Genomic DNA, 18,090 nt, shown 5'->3' on the forward strand with positions numbered 1-18,090 from the left:
TATATATATATATAACATGACAGGCATACGGCTCCATTAAGTGTGTACATCCTTTATTAAAAAAGAGAGTACAAGCCAGGTTTTCAATTATGCTGATTCTTTCAGACTTAAACTGTAAAAATAAAGACCATAAATGAGCCACTTCAGATCGTTACACCAAGAAGTACAGAGTTCTCTATTGTGGGATATGATACTTTCACACAATCTGAATACTTCCTCCATCACTGAACTTATTCCATGTCTCTTTTTTCACTTCAAACCTATAAACCCTGTATATACCTCTATCAGTCACCAGGTGGCAGCACACTCAAATTCAACTTCTATCATCCATCCATTCCTCCCTCCCTCCCTCCCTCCCTCATCCCTCTCTCTCTCCCTGTCTCTCTCCCTCTCTCTCTCTCTCTCTCCCTCCCTCCCTCCCTCCCTCTCTCTCTCTCTCTCTCTCTCCCTCCCTCCCTCCCTCCCTCTCTCTCTCTCTCTCTCTCTCTCTCTCTCTCTCTCTCTCTCTCTCGTCTCTCTCTCCCTCTCTGTCTCTGTCTTTCTCTCTCTCTCCCTCTCTGTCTTTCTCTCTCTCTCTCTCTCTCTCTCTGTCTCTCTCTCTCTCTATAAAATAACCACAGCATGAGCATTTTAATTTTTTATTCTAGATACAATTAAAACATAATAGATGATAATAATAAGTAATTATAAATTGTTTTACTTGAATGAAAAAAATAATACAATTGTTCAAACATCAGAAATCACAGGAATAATTCATAATGAGTCTAAATCTATGAACGTGTTCATGTTATTATTTATACATCATTTATCGGATATTATCAGTTCCTTTTTCTAATTCAAGTCACCAAAACTGTAAAGCACGGCAGGCAGAAGTTTATATTCGTCACACTGCGCATGCGTCGATTGGAAGGCTGCCCAGCCCACATTGTTCCTGTCGCTTTAACAACCAAAGTGCTTCACGTCACAGTCCGCTCTCAGACGCGTCCGCACCGCCCTGCTGGCCTCTGTTACAATTATGAAAAATCTACATTTTAAGGACTTCTTCTGGGTGAGTGTCTGTTTTGGTGTTTTTTATTCATGAAATACTTTTATTCTTTGGTCTCATCAAATAGGTTCCACCTCCCCTCTCCTGGTAGCTGATGTATGTATAAAAGTACTAATACTAATATTAAACTGTATAAATACTCAGCTAAGTAAAATAATATTGCAGAAGAGCACAACAACTGTCCCTATGGTGTTATTATATATTATATCACTTATGTTCTACTGGTGCATTCATGTGTAAACAGCATTGTATTGTTGTAGTGTGTTGAGCTGGAGCAGACTTTAATCTGACCTTTATCTGCAACACATCTGTTAGTACAGCTGTCAGATACATGTGGTGCATAATTAAACATATTTGCATGTAGTGAGGTCGACTTTATATTATTAGTGATGCAGCTGCATGGCTTCATGTCTGTTATAGAGAGAGAAAGTCAACCTTTCTCCTCTGCAAGGTGAGGATGATTACAGGCTGGCTCCCTCAGCTTACCTCAATCATGGAGACGCTCCATTCAAAACATCAATTTACATCTCAGTGTCTAAGACCTCCGTGTGTAAAGTGTCTATTTATGTCTCTGGATCTTCACAGGTTTAGACAGGCGCTGGTCCGATAGCAGCCAGTATACCCTAACATCTGTGAGGGATCTGCTTTAAAGCAATAATGTTCTAATAACATATATCCATAAACTGGACATATAATCGAAAACAAGCAACCCCCACTTTACTACAATCTCTAAAACCGAAGCCGGTGACCAGAATGAAATGTTGTCCATGTCGTTGACAGAACTGTGACCTGACTTGCACTGGTGGCTATGATTCAATCATCCAGTACCTCAACGATGGCAAGAGGACGTGCAAGGAGGTGGAGGACTTCATGAAGGCCAGGTAATGACATGATCTGCATCAGTATCAGCTTTATTGACACAAAATGAACTTGAAGTTGGGCGTGAAGTGGCTGAAAACAATCTATACAGTTAGTTGTGTTTGCGAGGTTTGAGAGTCAGATGAGGTGAAAATGAAAGCTGAGGAAAGAGTGAACTGTTAGTAAAGGGAAGTGGGTAAGTTAATGAGTCTGAGACGCAGGGACATGTCCTGTGTGGGTGGACATGAGGCAATCAAAGACTGACATGAAGACGCTCAGTTTACATGCTGATGCACCAGAAAATGGGAAGTAGTCTTCAGTGACAAGAAGGAGAGAAAGAACGAGTTCTATTAACGGCGTTGAAATCAGATGAATGAATGCATACAGGTGGTTTTCTTGAGTTTCTGAATATTTAAAGAATGTTATAGCATGCTGTATTTGGTTGGTCTGTAACATAATGTGAGGTTTGACCTTTTTTCAATAAAATATATGAGAATATATTAGAGTTAGCGAGAAATAATTTGCTGGTAATAGCATAAAATTGGTTAATGTTATGATACAAACATTGTTAAATGCCAGAAAGCTTCAAATGCACTACTTTCTACACACCAAAATAATGTGTTTCTCACAATGTGTTGCAGCCACACTCACGTCTGATTACGGTAATATTCTGGAAGAGTTTTTGTATTTTTAGATTCATTCTAAAAGTGTGTATTCCTGCACACTACTGCATTGTGGTAGACCAGTGTAAATAGATTCTTCTTAGAAGAGGAACAGAGCAAGTGTGTGTGTGTGTGTGTGTGTGTGTGTGTGTGTGTGTGTGTGTGTGTGTGTGTGTGTGTGTGTGTGTGTGTGTGTGTGTGTGTGTGTGTGAAAACACATCATGGAGATAGATTTTATAACGGAGTCATACAAAGTTTGACATTTGAATTTAGATTTCCTCCTTCCTCGTGTGATCAGTTTTCCGTCCCCTTCAGTTGGCAGCCGGTGACATGCGCTCTGCCTTTCATCCATTTCATTCGACTGAAGTACAAGTGTCATAAAACACACAGCTGAGGATGTAGCATAAGAGGATATTTCACAATAACATCACTGAAACTTTCCTCACGTACGAATGAAAAGCACTTTTAAAGCCACAAGATGCAAGAGTTCCCCAAATCCTGTTTCACACTTATCTCAGTGTCATGCTCACACACACACACACACACACACACACACACACACACACACACACACACACACACACACACACAACCACACACGCACACACTCACACACACACACACACACACGCACACACACGCACACACACACACACACACACACACACACACACACGCACACACGCACACACACGCGCACACACACACACACACACACACACACACACACACACACTCACACAGGACACATGCTGAGTGTAAGAAACCCAATTTAATTATGTCATGTCAGGTTTATGTATGATATATATACATGTACAGTAAATACATAAATAAGTAACATATAGAATATAAATAAAGCAAATATGTAAACATTATAGAATGTATTGTGGACATTTAATGTGCATCATATTCACTTTAGATTCACAGAAGATCAGAACTATGTGACTTACAGAACATGTGTGTCCCATCACAACACGTGTCCTTACACACAGAAAGCCTCTGTGGCGTATTCTGAAGGTTGCACCTTGTTATTTGAGTTTCTGTGGAGTTCCTGATTGTCCGTTCTCAATAGATAAATAAAGAAATCAGGTCATTAGAAATAAAAACAAATGTCTCAGCAGGTATTTCCTGGTTTCCTTGCTGCTCTGTCTTTTTCCAAACATGTATGAATGCTTTTGATTTTACCTTACTACAGGCAGCAGGGTTGTTTTTGAATCTGTTCTTGTCTTATTCCACACATATGATGCATGTCAATATACATTTAGTCATACATTCACATTCGATGTGAACATTTGCATCAAATATGAAAAATGTGCAAGCTTATTTGCACATTTCCCAGCTGTGGGACTGTAAAAGGATTATCTTATCTTATTTGTGATGTCCGTTTCTAAGCGTGTCCACAGGCTGAGCACAATGACCGCGTTGTGTGCAGATAACGGGTTGACCTGTTCTCTGTTTCTGGGTGTTTCTCTTCAGGGCATCGGTTGAAGAGAAGTACGCCAAGGACCTCCTTGGTTTGTCCAAGAAGGTGTGTGGACACAACGAGATGAAGTAAGCCATCTCGGTGCTGAGATGCTGTTCTTGTGTGTTTGACCACATCTATTTATACAGTGAGCCTCCGAAAACGAAACGAGGGAGTCTGACGTTAACGCCTGTTAGTTTGGATGCAGAAACACAAGTGACAGCAGATCGTTGACTCTGTGGTTCAGCAGATCGTTGACTCTGTGGTTCAGCAGATCGTTGACTCTGTGGTTCACAGTTTGAAGGTAGAAAAGTGGATTCCATGCTTTGCTGCAACTACTTACTCCTAATGTTGTTCTGGTCCGTCTCACTGTGTGTGTCGGTGTTTACACGTGGTTTCTGCTTTCAGCAAGTCTACTTCCCATTCTGTCACATGATCAGCATGACTTTGTCAAAGCTGTTTGTTTCTGTGTGTGAAGAGGAAGGAGGACTAGCGGGGGACAGGCAAACAGAATGATTCACTTAGTAAATGCTCGGTAGCTTATTAATACCTTTTTGTAAACAAGCAAACGTTTACATTCAGTGTTTTCTCACCAAAAAGCATAATGTGAACTGAAAGTATCTGCAGGTTTAAGCAAATGCATTTTAAGAGAGGCAGTAGAATGTATTTTAAAGCCTTTTTTTAATCCATCCACTTATTCTGTGTCTAGAAAGTACTGAAAAAGATTCCTTTTAGTCGTGAAACTGACTGCTTTGTGCACAATGCACCCAAACCGAGGACTACGTAGTGGACTTTAAAGTGTCTTATGGATGAACTGAAGTTGTGTAGAATCCCTCTGTTACCTTCTTTTCTTTTGCTTTCTAAGCACGTTAAAGCGATCCCTGGACATGCTCAAGTTACGTAAGTACTTAACATTTTCAGTAACGCCTCCTTTCTCCATTATTTACCGTTTGTTTTAGTTTGTGTTCTCTGTTGGGCTCAGAATATAAATCTTTGATGTTGTAACCCTTGCAGAGACTGAACATGTGAGTCTGTCACACTTACAACTGGCTCAGAGCATGAGGGAGGAGGCCAAGAAACTGGAAGAATTCAGAGAAAGACAAAAAGAAGCGAGGAAGAAGGTTGGCGGCTTCGTCGGCGCAGTGACGCACCGAGCAGACTGTGGCAGCTCTGCAAGTTGTTGACTAGATGCAACATTGTCATTTCAGATGGAGCAACAGATGGATGCTCTCCACAAACAGAAGTCCACACATTTCAAGAAGACAATGGATGTAAGTAAAGACTGAAACACACAGTTAATCGTTTACAGGCTCAACAGGAAATCAATTACTTTAAGGGAACTTTCAGACTTTCCCTTGAGAACTTTTCCCTTTCCTTGTATTGTGTTATTAATAAGCTGATAAGCAGTAATGATAAGCAGTAATTGACCCACCTATACCAAAGCCGAACCACTCCACCGCTATCTACATCTAAGAGCCTTAAAGTGATAGTACCAAGCCTGTTTCAGTCCGTTCGTGGTTCATGTCAGAAGAGTTTCAGTTTTCTTGTGAAAATGGTGAAAATGCATGTTATCCCTGTGCTTCCTCTTTGGATGAGGAAGTTGCGTTGACCACTCTGGGAAGTGAACAAAAGCGGCATTTAATGCCATCAAAGTCACGGCTGAAAGAAGAAGTACTTGTGCAACAATTCAATGTAAATGAAAAGAAGCCCAGTGGGAGAGAACACCGCTGACGTCATCAGACGAACAGTTTACGATTCATCAACGTTTACTGCGATGTCGTCCCCAGTCAAAGAAGACGTACGAGCAGAAATGCAGAGACAAAGAAGAAGCCGATCAGAACATGAATCGAAACACCAACACCAACAACACCAAGCAGATAGATAAGGTACGGTGACGAACGCGCTGCTTCTCACCCATGGAGGATGAATTAAAGACATATATGGAATATGTATTTTATCCACCTTTGCATGTACAAGGAACTCTGTTAGTGATTGATGCTTAACTATAAACACAGTACAATAGTATAAAGATATAACTACAAATAAAAGTGTATCGTATGTACAATAGAATATGAAAAACAAACAAACAAGTATATAAGAATATGTTCAAATAGGTCTGTTATTGAAGTGAACTATGTACACATATTCCATCATATTTTATGACATATAAAAGAACATAGCAGCACTTATTTACACACCAGAATGCTGTTAACACACAAAGTAATTACTCATCATTTTGTAAAATACTGAGTGATTTCCACCACTATTGGTGGAGCAATGTGCTTCGCTGAGTCCTCTCTTGAGTCCGTTGTAGATATCTTCTTTATAGATGTTGTGTCTTTGTTCCTCAGACTTCCTCTCTGTGTGTCACTGATCTGTCTGAGAGCCACCAGATTGACCTTATGTGTGCAAGTCATTTCTGTCACTTGTTCACCTTAGACTTCATGTGTTCTTCATGTATCACCTTTCAGCTCTTCTCAAAAGCACAGCATGCCAAACAGAATGCAGAAGAAGCGGGTAAGCCGCAGACATCACGAGGCACCGTAGTGGTTAATGCAGTGCGTTTGGTTATTAATGCTAGCTTTTGACTGTTTGGTGTCTGTGTTTGACTGGCAGACAGACTATACCATCAGAATGTGACCATAGTGGGAAAGGTTAGAGATGAATGGCTGAAGGAGCATGTCAAAGCCTGTGAGGTGAGACTGTTTGGTTACATCCCAAAAGCTTGAAAGTAACATACGTCATGTAAATGAGCTAATTGTGTGTGTGTTGTGTTTTCCTCCGCAGATGTTTGAGAAACAGGCAATGGAGCGCATTAACTTTCTGAGAAACACGGTCTGGACTCACCTCAACCAGCTGTCCCAGCAGTGTGTGACCAGTGACGAGGTCAGGCCCACAGCTACAGCAGCTAGCTGCTATCGTCACTATTCAAACTGCAGAGTCTCATGATGATAATAAGTAGTATGGCTTGTTAGTTCCGCTGTTGAGCTCCCAGCAGACAGACACAGTTGGCAACTAGCTGGTGAACATAGAGGAGTGTTTCCCTCAGGAGTTGGTGGAGACCAAACCAGAGCTAGAAGAAGAGTATTTACATTCACCAGGTGGAGCCAAACTTGACTTTAAATGAATGCTTGTGTGGCTCGGTACCTGCTGGTTGTGTAAACGGGCCACTGCTTGCTATGCTAACACTGTATCAACGTTATAAGGTTGCAGCATAGCCTGTATGAGAAGTGGCCGTAGTCACCGTCATGTCACCTGTTAGTTTGAAGCCACGAGGTCGCCATCTTGTTTTTTTTTTATTGCAACCAGAAGTGACACGAGAGGGCGGAGCTAAGAACAACCAAATGCTGAATAAGTAATTTTCCGGTGACCAAAAATTGTTATGATTAACTTTCATGAAGTGAAAACATGATGTTAAAGTGTTCAAGTTGTAAGACGAAAACACAGACAACGACCAGACCGGACTAAGACATGACAGCAACCTGTCAATCACAAGGTAGCCACACCCCCTAAATCATCCCCTGCTTTATGGTCTGTTTGACTCTAAATGGAGCATAATGTACTAAATGAACATCATGCTGTATTGAAGAAGACTTGAAACTAGAGATTGAGACCATAAACTCATGTTTACAATGTTTACTGAGGGAATAACTCAAGAGAGAAGTAGAGTCATTTTAGTCTAGACTTCTACACAACCAGAGGAGTCGCCCCCTGCTGGACACTAGAGAGAATGCAAGTCTAAGACACATGCACCTGCATTGGCTTCACTTTTCAGACCCGGAGGTTGCTGCCTGGTTTACAACTGGTTAAGCTGCACCGAGTGGCCAAATTTGTGCAGGTTTAAAGTCATCTGCGAACTAATAAAAACTTTCTTGGACAAACCTATAAAACATTTCTTGATTGGACTCTGACCATTGTTTTCCTGTCTGTGTGTGTGTGTGTGTGTGTGTGTGTGTGTGTGTGTGTGTGTGTGTGTGTGTGTGTGTGTGTGTGCGTGCACAGCTGTATGAGGAAGTGAGGAAGTCTCTGGAACAGTGCGATGTCCAGGAAGATATTGAACACTTTGTCAACCTCAGGCAGACCGGTGACAAACCACCAGGTAGGAATACTCATTCACAATACTGTGGCATCAATAATCAACCAGGGCTGGGTTATGCGAACAATCTTCATTGTCCTCTCTCAACAGCTCCGGTTCTGTATGACAACTTCTACTGTGATCAGAGGCCTCCAGCTGTAGCTCCGCCCTCTCGGCAGCCTCCACCAATCATCAGGTACACGAAAAAGAGAAGAGCCGCCACCTGTCTGTCGATGCGTCTCTCCTTCCATTTAGTATTTCAACCACATGTTCAGAACACTTACTGACTTGTTGTTGACCTTGTTTTGTGAATTTGCAGGAGGGGGCCTTTACCCGATCCAGCAAACAACAGTGGAGGTATATGTGTGTGTTTTTATATAAATGCATCCATGGGAACACTTTATTTACATTTTACATTTTATTTTCTATTGATAATTGTCACATTCACAACATAAAGTTTGTGTTTGTGGCTTTGTTGTCAACTGCACGCGTCTGCTTTTCATACTTCACCACCTCATTGTGTTGATCTCTGCTGCGGTTGCAGATACAGTCTACTCAACAGTGCAGGACGCGGGGTACAGCGTGATCCAGTACTAGCATGCGGACCTGCTGGAGAAGTCATTGTGCATCCCAATGCAGCGCTGGCACTTTGTAATGAGAGGTTGTGAGTCTCATCACTTCCTGTTTTGTGATTTCCTGTAACAATGAGTGTCATTACTGCGTACACACACATGTCTAGGTAAGGTATCGTGAATATGCCAGTTTTATAATCAGAGCAGTAAATGAAGTGTTTTGTACATCTTAATGTTGCTTCAGTTGTGTATTCATGTTTTGTGGAGCTATGCTTTTCTCACATTTTAACTCGAGATTCACGATTATAAAGTAAACTGAGATCTGTTGACTTGTTTTCATTTCCGCTGAGATGTGAGAGTAGCAGGTCAGCTGACTGACAACAACGCGCTCTCATTTGCTAACAGCGTGCAGTAAGTGCATCACTAGAGGCCCTGTCTTGCTTATTCCTTTCTATGAAAGTCCTGTTCTTTTTGTTTGACAGTTGCATGTGCTGAACAACAGGCTCATTTTCTATTGTAAGAAAGTAAAGTCAGCTCTATGCCCTAGATTTACATTCAGGTGATTAAAACAGATGTGTGTGTGTGTGTGTGTGACGATAACATGCAATGCTTTCTGAATACTTGAGAATTGTTGGAATATTTGCACTTTGATTTTGCTTTATTTATGTTGAACACATCATTTGTAGAAATTGCTACAAACTGTGATTAAGTTTGAAACTGCAGGAGTAAAGGTCACTGTGCAGCTGACCTGCTGGTGTTTCACCGATGTTCTCTGAACGTTCCTCTACTCCCAGTTCATCGTCTTCTTTCCAATTGCATCTCTAACTTACTATGTGTCTGTTTGCCTGCATCCTCGCCTGCTACTTGTTATTTATACAATGTGTAAGACAGTACTCTATGTGTTTTATAACCGTGGCACAATGAAAGATCCAAATAAAAATGTGTACAGCTTTATTTCCACCGCATTTGTCAACATCATTTTACTACTTTTTGCCCTAAAGTTTCCGCATTTCTCATGATACAGTCCTCCTCAATGTGAGTAAGAGTTCTCGGTAAGCATCGGTTCATCTTCAGGACGTCCACATCCGTCTGCAGGAACACCAGGTCTGTCGACGGTGTAACAAAAGGTTTTGATGTTGGTTCTTCAGGGTCAATCGGATCCTTTGGTGGTCCGATATCACTCCGATTGGATCAGATCCAGAATCATCTGGATGGTCCGCTCACCTACAGCAGACAGAGGAAGGTTTCAGCTGATTTCCACATATAAGAAGCACTACAAAAGTGTTCACTTGTCGTATTGTGATGCTCGCGCTTACCCTCAAGACTCATCCTCGGGTTCTCCAGCTTCTTTTCCAGCAGAGAGTCCATCAGCTTCCTCAGGTGTTTGAAGATCACACCAATCCGCACAGGAGCCTGTAAGCAAAATGGATTGAATTCAGTAAACTTGGATTAAGATCCATTTCCTTGGCCTACAAAGTCACGGACAGTTTTGACAATTCCCGAGCCAAACCCCGGCGACCTCTGACCTGGAAGTGGATCCATCCATCGAGTGAGATGAGCCGCTCTCTGTGCTGGATATCGATGTCGCCTCCGAACAGCAGCATGGGGAAAGGAGATATCAGGGTGGTGTCTCGCAGGTAGATCTTAGTGTACTTCACCTGTGGATTAACACTGATCAGCACACATGCGACTTGGAGGTAAGCAGACACCACACACTCTTCCCCTCCTACCTTCTCCTGGTACAGCAGCCAGCCGTGTGTCTGCAGGTTGCGGTTCACAGAGGACGGGTGGACCTGAGCCTTGCCCTGGGGCGTCTCCACCGTGCAGACCACTCGCTCCAGCACGTCCACAGACGGGGTGCACAGGACCCGGGCCACGCTGTCGTAGAGCCCCGCCGTCAGCACCGCGTTCAGGACGGAGATCTGGTGCTTGGACAGCGCCGCCGCCGCCTGTGGCTTGGAGCGGGACGACCAAAAACCCGCCTGCTCCATCATCCTCATCAGCTCGTGCTTCACACCCTGGATAGAAGACGGATCGAACACACGGGGTCAGACGGGAGGTCTATTTAGGCTAGAGATGACCGACATGTGTACATGTGTGTGTGTTACCTCTATTGTAATGAGAGCGGTGCGATTGAGGAAGTGTGTTCTACAGAAGGACATCTCTGCTCGTTGTCCGTCAGTCTGTGACTTCTTCCACCTAACGGTGTGACGGGCGAACAGAAAGATGGGTTATCAGAGAGGAAGCTGTTGTAATGATTATTTCTTCTAAAAATCCCAAATACGCTCCTAAATGAAAACCCTAAGTCTGCGTTTGAAGTCGAGCCTTTAAAAGTTCCCACCCCTGGTATGCGTTGTATATCGTCAGGTGATCAGAGTTGGCCAATGCCAGGGCGCCTTTGGCCAGGTTGGCTTCCTCCTTCCTGTTCATCGGCGTGGAGAAGGGAGACTTCTCCGAGATTGCTGCCGCGATGGTTGCCTGAAACGAACCTCTTCTTAATAAGCAATTTACAGCGATGACCTAATACAGAGACGTTAGTCTAAATAAATATGGTCAGAGTGCTTCTGAATAACAAGGCAGCGGGACGTACTATGGGCTCCAGGCAGCCGAGGATAGCTCCGTAGATGAGCATCTTGCCAATCTTCACGTTGACGGGCAGACCCGCCAGGTGGTGCCCCAGAGGGGTGAGGAGGTGATTGTCGGCGTGACACGCGCCGATCTTCCTCAGCAGGTTGACGGCGTTACTGACCGACTGGGGCTGAGGGGCGTCCAGGGCCCGGCTCAGGAAGTCCTCCGGGGAGCCGTACTGACATTTCTACCAGAGAGAGGGGAGTGGAGGAGGCCTTGAACAGAAGCTTAGATAATGATTCCTCGGTGGTAGGAGGTACAAGTGTTTTTTGTGAGTGTATATTTCTGTGGCTTTATACCATGATATGAAGGCAGAGCTCCTCCAGTGGGACCCGTAGAATCTCTGGAATGGAGTAATCCATGAAGGAGTTAAACCTGATGTCAAGAGGGTCAAACAAGAGCAGAACAGATCAGCACATGGCCTCAAACATGTACCGTCGTCTTTTATGAGCGCCTTCTTTATACATAACGGGAATTTACATGTTTTCCTGCTTTGTGTCTACAAAACGAACGATGACCTCCGTACCTGAACTTTGGATAGAGCCTGAAGCAGAAGCCGTTCTGCACTCGTCCCGCTCTCCCCTGCCTCTGGAAGGCGCTCGCTTTGGAAACAAAAGTTTCCACCAGGGAACTCATCTGGCTGCTCTCATGGTACCTGAACGACACAGTAGACCGGAGTTAAGTCACCTTCTAGGGATGGGAACGTCCATCCGTCGGTGGTTCTAGTAGAAGTATCTAGATATCCTAGATAATGTATCCTCTGACCTTTCCAGTACCGTCACCATGTCAGAATTTACTTCTGCAATCTTAATAGAAGGTAGTATAATATCATTACAGTCTCTCCTGATGTTGTTCCTGAGCCCTTACTTATTTTCTTTAGTCTTTCCGGTGTCGATGACGAACACAACGTCGGGGATAGTCACACCTGTCTCAGCAATGTTAGTCGACAAGACGATCTGAAGGAGACGCAGAGCAGAGCAGAGGGGATGTGAAGGATCAGTGAATAGATCTAGTAAAGATTTAGTTTTATTCTAAGATGAGGAACACAGCTCTAATAAAATCGTACGACATCAGCTTGATTGTTCCGTGTTCCTGTTTCTCAACGCTTCACTACGCCACGTTCAGAAGTACCTTTCTAAATCCAGCAGGTGGCACCGTGAAGGCAGCAGCCTGGTCCTTTGAAGAGAGAGTGGAGTGGAGAGCAACGATCCTGTACCTAAAAAGAGACCGACGTGAGTGGAGTGAACTGTACAGTGTACGTGTGCTTCACCATTCTGTGTTTGGTGCAGCGCATCATGGATCAGATCAGTCTTTGTGTGTGTGTGTGTGTGTGTGTGTGTGTGTGTGTGTGTGTGTGTGTGTGTGTGTGTGTGTGTGTGTGTCACCTGTTTTTGTCCCTGAACCTCTTGTCTGAGGAGAGAAGGTCGTGGAGCTGCTGGATGTGAGCCAGACCCGGGAGAAACACGAGAACGGCTCCATCCAGCTCCGCAAACTGTGGGGACTTGTCTGGCAGAAGACAAACAATGACAGAAATGTAACTCACAAGAGCTAAAGGTGCATGATGATGTACTTTGTGCTGGCGGAAACGAGCATGATGACGTGTTAGTGTTACCTAGATAGTCGATGAGGTCCACCAGTAAGTCCATATTGATCTTATTAGGGTTCATGTACTGCAGCACCTGCCGAGTCCTGCTGCTGAAGTGGTCAAGATCTGGACCCAGGTCCCAGCCGGAGGAGGAGTCCCTCAATATCACCTCCTGGAACAGACGGAAGTCAGTAACACCCGTGGATAAAACTCCACCATCACTCGTACCGTGTTCCTGCTGCAGACAGCCAACACTACCTGGTGCTGTGACGTCTTGCCCCCTTTCTGTGTGATAGAGATGCTGACTTCCTCCTCGTCTTCAAGGATTCTCTGGCTGTACTCAGAGTCCTTTTCCAGGATGTACCCCGTCTGCTCCACTATATCTTCTAAGTGGAACACCTAAAAAAACAACAACAACATGAGATTGAAAACATCCCGCTTCCTCTGCCATGTCACTGAAATACATCTGGGATGGGATTTATTGCAAACCAGATGCAGCTTATATAGACAAAAGGAACGGTTGAACTACACAAGCTCCTCTTACCTCCACTGGGAAAGTCCTCCCGGGAATGTTGATCACTGGGCAGCGGTTGAAGTAGTTGGAGAACTTGTTGCAGTCCACTGTGGCGCTCATGAGGATCAGCTGCAGGTCTGATCTCCTCATGACAACGTCCTTCAGGATGGTTAGCAGGAAGTCTGACTGGACGCTGCGCTCGTGGACCTGAGAGGATGGAGGGGAAGCGGTGCAGTGAGAACAGACTACAGGTCTGTGGATCGTTAGGGGTTAGCTGAGAGCTCAAGGCGACTGGCAGAGGACACTTCTAACTTCTCATCGTCACACAGGGTGCTTGATGAGATCCCGTCAGTACCTCGTCTACGATGATGTGCGTCAGGGAGCTGAGGTGTCGGTCATGCTGCAGCTTCCTGAGCAGGACTCCAGTGGTGCAGTACAGCAGGCGGGTCCACTCCCCAGACTGGTTCTCCATCCGGATCTGGTACCCGCACGGCGACGACTGAAACCCGATTTCAACATTAAAACAAACTCATTAAAAGCAGGCGACAGTGCATCCCGTCTGGCTACATTATGGTTTACCCAAGAGCTAAGCTAAAGGTTTTATGTTCAGGCCCAAACCTTTGATCCCGGTCCATCCTCGCAGCCCATCTCCTCGCTGACTCTGCAGGCCAGGCTCATGGCAGAGATCCTGCGGGGCTGGGTCACCACGATGTTGCAGGGCTTCGCCTCTTTTCCTCCCGTTAGCAGCTCCTCCAAGAGGAACTGAGGAATCTGGGTACTCTTTCCGCTGCCCGTCTCACCGGCCACCACCACCACAGGGTGGCGCTGCAGAGCCTCCAGGACCCGGTGCCGGTGTTGGAAGACAGGAAGCTGCTCTCGCTGTGCCTTGAAGGTGGATTTACTTAGGTTCAGTTCATGCACCTTTAGGATTGAAATAGCTTTAATATGGTAAAGTACGATGCGTATGTGTCTTTACCTTCAGTTTGTGGGCCAGCGGGGACTTCCTCAGCTTCATCAAGAGCTCTCTGGATGCCTCAAGTGCCCCCTCCCCCTTCCCTCTTTTCTCACTCTTGTCCTCCAGTTCTTGACCTCCCTCCCCAATATCAAGACCAGCCAGGTTCTCCCAGGACTCTTCAGGCTCTTCATCCCCAGCACTGCCCAGCCCCGGCTGGCCTTGGGATCCCAACTCCAGGCTTTGTTCCTGGTTCTGCTGCTGTTTGAGTCTGGTCAGGAGCCGGGAGATGAACTGGTCTCGGGGTTTGTTGGCAGCAGTGCGACTCTCTTCCTGTTGCTGCTGCTCGCTGTCTCTCCACTCCAGCCACACGTCTCTGTAGGTCGGAGGGAGGAGCTGGTGCACTGACTGAGAGAGGACGGTCGAGAGGGACGGTGGTTGTTACAGGAGGATCGGGGTCAGAATGAGAAGAACTCTGCCTGGTGACATGCGTTACCTGTCCTTTAATCAGGGTGTAGAGTGCCAGTGTGGCTGCCAGATGTTGAGCCTGCATGCTGTCCTCCGTCAAGATCGTTGGACAAACTTCGAGAACGTCTTCAGTCCTTTGCACACGCACCCTGTTGGATGCAAAGACATCAAATCCACACAAAATATTTATAGATGTCGTTATACACCGATTATAAGAACAGAGTTATCTCAAATAGGACTAAAGTCTACTACTGCAGGGTTACTTCATTCTTCAATAGAGACAACACAAAGGAGATTATATCATGGAGCTACACACACACACACACACACACACACACACACACACACACACACACACACATACTTGGATCTCCAGTATCTGCCAGCAGCAACCTTGTGAAAAGCCGGCGGTGGACTCTTGGGCAGATTCTTTCGGACCCAGTCGATGAGGAACTGTTTGGGAGACTTCCCCGTCCAGCTGCGAGCCGTGTAGTCGAAATTGCGAATGTCCTTCGGCTCGTTCTTTTTCGCAACTGGAGCTGCGGGGAAAAAAGAAGTAAAAATGTAAATCTCTAAACCTTGTCATCATGAATTTGCGACCAAACTTAGTACAGAGACGTAATTGTGCAGACGGCTCCACAAATGTTCTGAATGTGTATCTAATGGTTTGATACGGCAGAATATTAAACACCGATTCATATGGCTTATGTGTTAAAATCCCAGGTTTGGCTGTAGTTAGTGATATGGATGTGATCTGTGTGTGCACAGCATCTATACCAGAGGTAGTAAACCGTATATTGGGCTTGAGTTTCACGTTGAAGCACAGCATGTTCCACGTGTTCCGTTAAAGCCGCTCGGCTCAGATGGTGTTCATTTGCGAACCTTTCGCCGCAGGAGGGGCCTTTTCTTTTTGTTCAAATAAGCTGAAGCTGACATCCTCTTTGTCCTCGCTGACAGGAAGCATCTTCTTTTCCTTCTGAGGCGCGTTGACCACCTTCAGAGCTGGATTGAACACAGGGTGGGACTCCAGTGGCTTCATCTCTGGAAACAGAATAACAGATGTGTTCTATATAAGTCAAAGGGGGAGTTAGAGAAACAATAGTTTATTCTCTGCACATAATGGTCAGAGCTCACTCACCTTGCTGTATGATGCGTATCCTGTCCTGTGCCATCCTCTGGCCCGCCTTGTCTCCTTTAGTCTTGGAAACAGCTGCCATTTCTTTTGCGTCGTACAACTGAGCAGTAAGGGCCAAATACCTGTCGTTCTATTCAGCAGGAAACAACACACATGGTCACTACACCATCACCACTTCCTTACTGCTGACAAGAGCTGAGAAGCTACACAAAGAAGAAATAGTTTGATCTTTTTTTGTTTTACTTACTGGATCAAACTTTTCCTCCAGTTCAGGATTGCGGGTCTTCTTCCCCGCTTCCTCTTCCTTCTCCTCCTCCTCATCACTGCTCTGCTCTGCATAACGTAAGATCCAATCCTTCATGCTTGCAGCTTCATCCTTCTCCGTGACCTGGCAAACACAAAGTTTAGATTTAGTGTTACAGCGCGCGTCTCTTTAGCCAACGCACATCTGTAGACAGACGGACAGACCTTGGCGGGCTCTCTGTGGTCGTTCCTGGGTGCTTTGGGGCTCGGGGCTGCAGCTCTCTGCTGAGCGGGAGGCTGGAACTTGGGCCTGCTCTTCTGACTCTCCTCCTGCATCTGCTGGGTAAAACCTTCTGGCAGCTCCTCTGGTATAGAGAGAACAAATCAAGAGAGTCACATTTTGAACAGCCTCGTGTCCTCGTGGTGATGACCGCCGACGCTCTATTACCGTCTTTAAGGTTGAGGCAGAGCCAGTCGAGAGCAGAGTGGAGGTCTCCTCCGTACAGCACACTGCTCTTCATCGCCTCCTCAATGTGTTCTCTCTTGAAGTTGAACTTCTCCAGAGCTGTGTACAGGTCCTGCAAGCACAAACAAGACAACCTCAAGCAACAGAGGTGTATAAGTGTGTAATAACCGTGAAGAGAGAGAGATGATCTTGTTTTTACCATCAACTTTTTGTTCGTAAGTCTGCCAGATATGGGCCCTTTGTCCCCATTCTCCTCTCTGAAGTCATTGACCAGCTTGATGATCTTCTTCTCTAGTTCAGCTTGGATAGCAACCTGTTATAAAGGGTCAAATCCCCGTCATTATCAACAGTCTGAATGCCTGTCAGTGTGAAACACACTCGCTTATTAAGCTAGTAAGAACATGTTACGGCAGAGAAACAGATAAAATACACCGGTAAGTTACCGAAACGACGACTTACTTTAAGAATCGACTTGTCTGTGACTCCACCCGTGTCAACCTGGGCGGTGTTGGCGAGACTGTAGGTCTTTGGAGCTGGAGGAAGTCAAAAAAAAAGAACAGAATTGTGTCACTTAAAAAGCAATGCATAATGATGTTGAAGCCATATGTCATGTTGTCCTAACCATCGTGTTATCTGACTCATTAATTGTTTCAATAAGCTTTATTTTAAAATTCCATGTTGACACCCACTGTTATGCAGATCATGCTGCACAACAAAAATAAATATGCGTTCTGTTTATTACATGATGAACTGTTTAGTCTGATCATGTCTGAAGTCTCACAGCAGGATGGTGTCACGCTCCACGACATGAAATGAAGAGAGGGAAGAGAGCTGAACACATTTTGGTATTTTTTATATGACAAATAACTTACATTAAGAATACAACGAGGGACTACATTGAGGTCCCATTTGCAAAAGGTGTAACAGTGGAATATGCACCACCCTTCATGTAAAATACATCATCAATACATGATGTCACTGCATATGGACGCATATCCAACACAGCAGCTCTAACGACAGCCTGGAACATAACCATAGCAACACCGTTTTCATCTTTTACGGTGTTTTTTTCCCCCTCGAACTACGAAACCAGCAGCCATGAAATACCACCTTTAGACTTGTTGTCTTTTCCCGGTTTAGCCGGCTTGTTGTTGGCTGTCTGTTTCTTCGGATCCTCCGCTGCAGCGGCACCAGTCCTGCCCGCTGCCGCTGCCGCTGATAGGGCCACCGGAGTAGCCGCTTGCACCGCGGATTTCTTCTTCTTTCCGCCCATTTGAGCACCAACACGCTGCCCGTCTGCAGCTCCTCTATGCGGCAACGTGACACCAAGTCATCCGCACAAGTCCTGGAATGTTACGGTTGTGAACAGAGGGCTAAAAGAAGAATAACGCTAACGTGTATTTCTCTCCGTATTCACGTCGGGTT

At 45.1% G+C, this 18,090-nt stretch overlaps 2 protein-coding genes across 2 annotated transcripts; one reads left to right on the forward strand and one right to left on the reverse strand.

Annotated features, from left to right (window-relative positions):
- Positions 1-966: 966 nt before the first annotated feature.
- Positions 967-9,628, forward strand: pstpip2 (proline-serine-threonine phosphatase interacting protein 2). The gene is made up of 14 exons (XM_068706751.1): positions 967-1,048; positions 1,826-1,926; positions 4,042-4,116; positions 4,893-4,927; positions 5,042-5,148; positions 5,236-5,298; positions 5,815-5,913; positions 6,499-6,544; positions 6,644-6,723; positions 6,815-6,913; positions 8,030-8,126; positions 8,214-8,298; positions 8,422-8,459; positions 8,647-9,628. Exons 1-14 carry the CDS (start codon positions 1,016-1,018, stop codon positions 8,697-8,699), a joined length of 1,011 nt encoding a protein of 336 aa, XP_068562852.1. The 5' UTR covers positions 967-1,015; the 3' UTR covers positions 8,700-9,628.
- On the reverse strand, positions 9,609-18,071 carry dhx29 (DEAH (Asp-Glu-Ala-His) box polypeptide 29). The gene is made up of 28 exons (XM_068706749.1): positions 17,776-18,071; positions 17,125-17,198; positions 16,865-16,978; positions 16,648-16,777; positions 16,425-16,564; positions 16,204-16,344; positions 15,960-16,086; positions 15,704-15,862; positions 15,186-15,360; positions 14,850-14,970; positions 14,378-14,761; positions 14,020-14,286; positions 13,757-13,900; positions 13,432-13,608; positions 13,146-13,286; positions 12,915-13,059; positions 12,688-12,808; positions 12,434-12,518; positions 12,170-12,258; positions 11,829-11,957; positions 11,602-11,677; positions 11,265-11,489; positions 11,016-11,152; positions 10,783-10,873; positions 10,405-10,692; positions 10,201-10,332; positions 9,991-10,087; positions 9,609-9,898 (listed from the first exon to the last, which is right to left on the reverse strand). Exons 1-28 carry the CDS (start codon positions 17,936-17,938, stop codon positions 9,852-9,854), a joined length of 4,119 nt encoding a protein of 1,372 aa, XP_068562850.1. The 5' UTR covers positions 17,939-18,071; the 3' UTR covers positions 9,609-9,851.
- Between the last annotated feature and the right edge of the window lie 19 nt (positions 18,072-18,090).

This window comes from Cebidichthys violaceus, unplaced genomic scaffold (genome assembly GCF_023349555.1).
Source record: "Cebidichthys violaceus isolate CVI_PGR_0920_01 unplaced genomic scaffold, fCebVio1.0.p SCAF_12, whole genome shotgun sequence".
Taxonomy (NCBI): domain Eukaryota; kingdom Metazoa; phylum Chordata; class Actinopteri; order Perciformes; family Stichaeidae; genus Cebidichthys; species Cebidichthys violaceus.

What these genes read in the sequence shown, in the direction of transcription:
- pstpip2 (XM_068706751.1), top strand. Translation starts at nt 1,016, where the DNA reads ATGAAAAATCTACATTTTAAGGACTTCTTCTGG. An exon ending in TGTGGACACAACGAGATGAA is followed by an intron (nt 4,117 to 4,892) that starts GTAAGCCATCTC and finishes TTGCTTTCTAAG; the next exon opens with CACGTTAAAGCGATCCCTGG. An exon ending in ATTTCAAGAAGACAATGGAT is followed by an intron (nt 5,299 to 5,814) that starts GTAAGTAAAGAC and finishes TGTCGTCCCCAG; the next exon opens with TCAAAGAAGACGTACGAGCA.
- dhx29 (XM_068706749.1), bottom strand. Translation starts at nt 17,938, where the DNA reads ATGGGCGGAAAGAAGAAGAAATCCGCGGTGCAAGCGGCTACTCCGGTG. An exon ending in ACCACAGAGAGCCCGCCAAG is followed by an intron (nt 16,345 to 16,424) that starts GTCTGTCCGTCT and finishes TGTGTTTGCCAG; the next exon opens with GTCACGGAGAAGGATGAAGC. An exon ending in GGAAAGACTAAAGAAAATAA is followed by an intron (nt 11,958 to 12,169) that starts GTAAGGGCTCAG and finishes TGTGTCGTTCAG; the next exon opens with GTACCATGAGAGCAGCCAGA.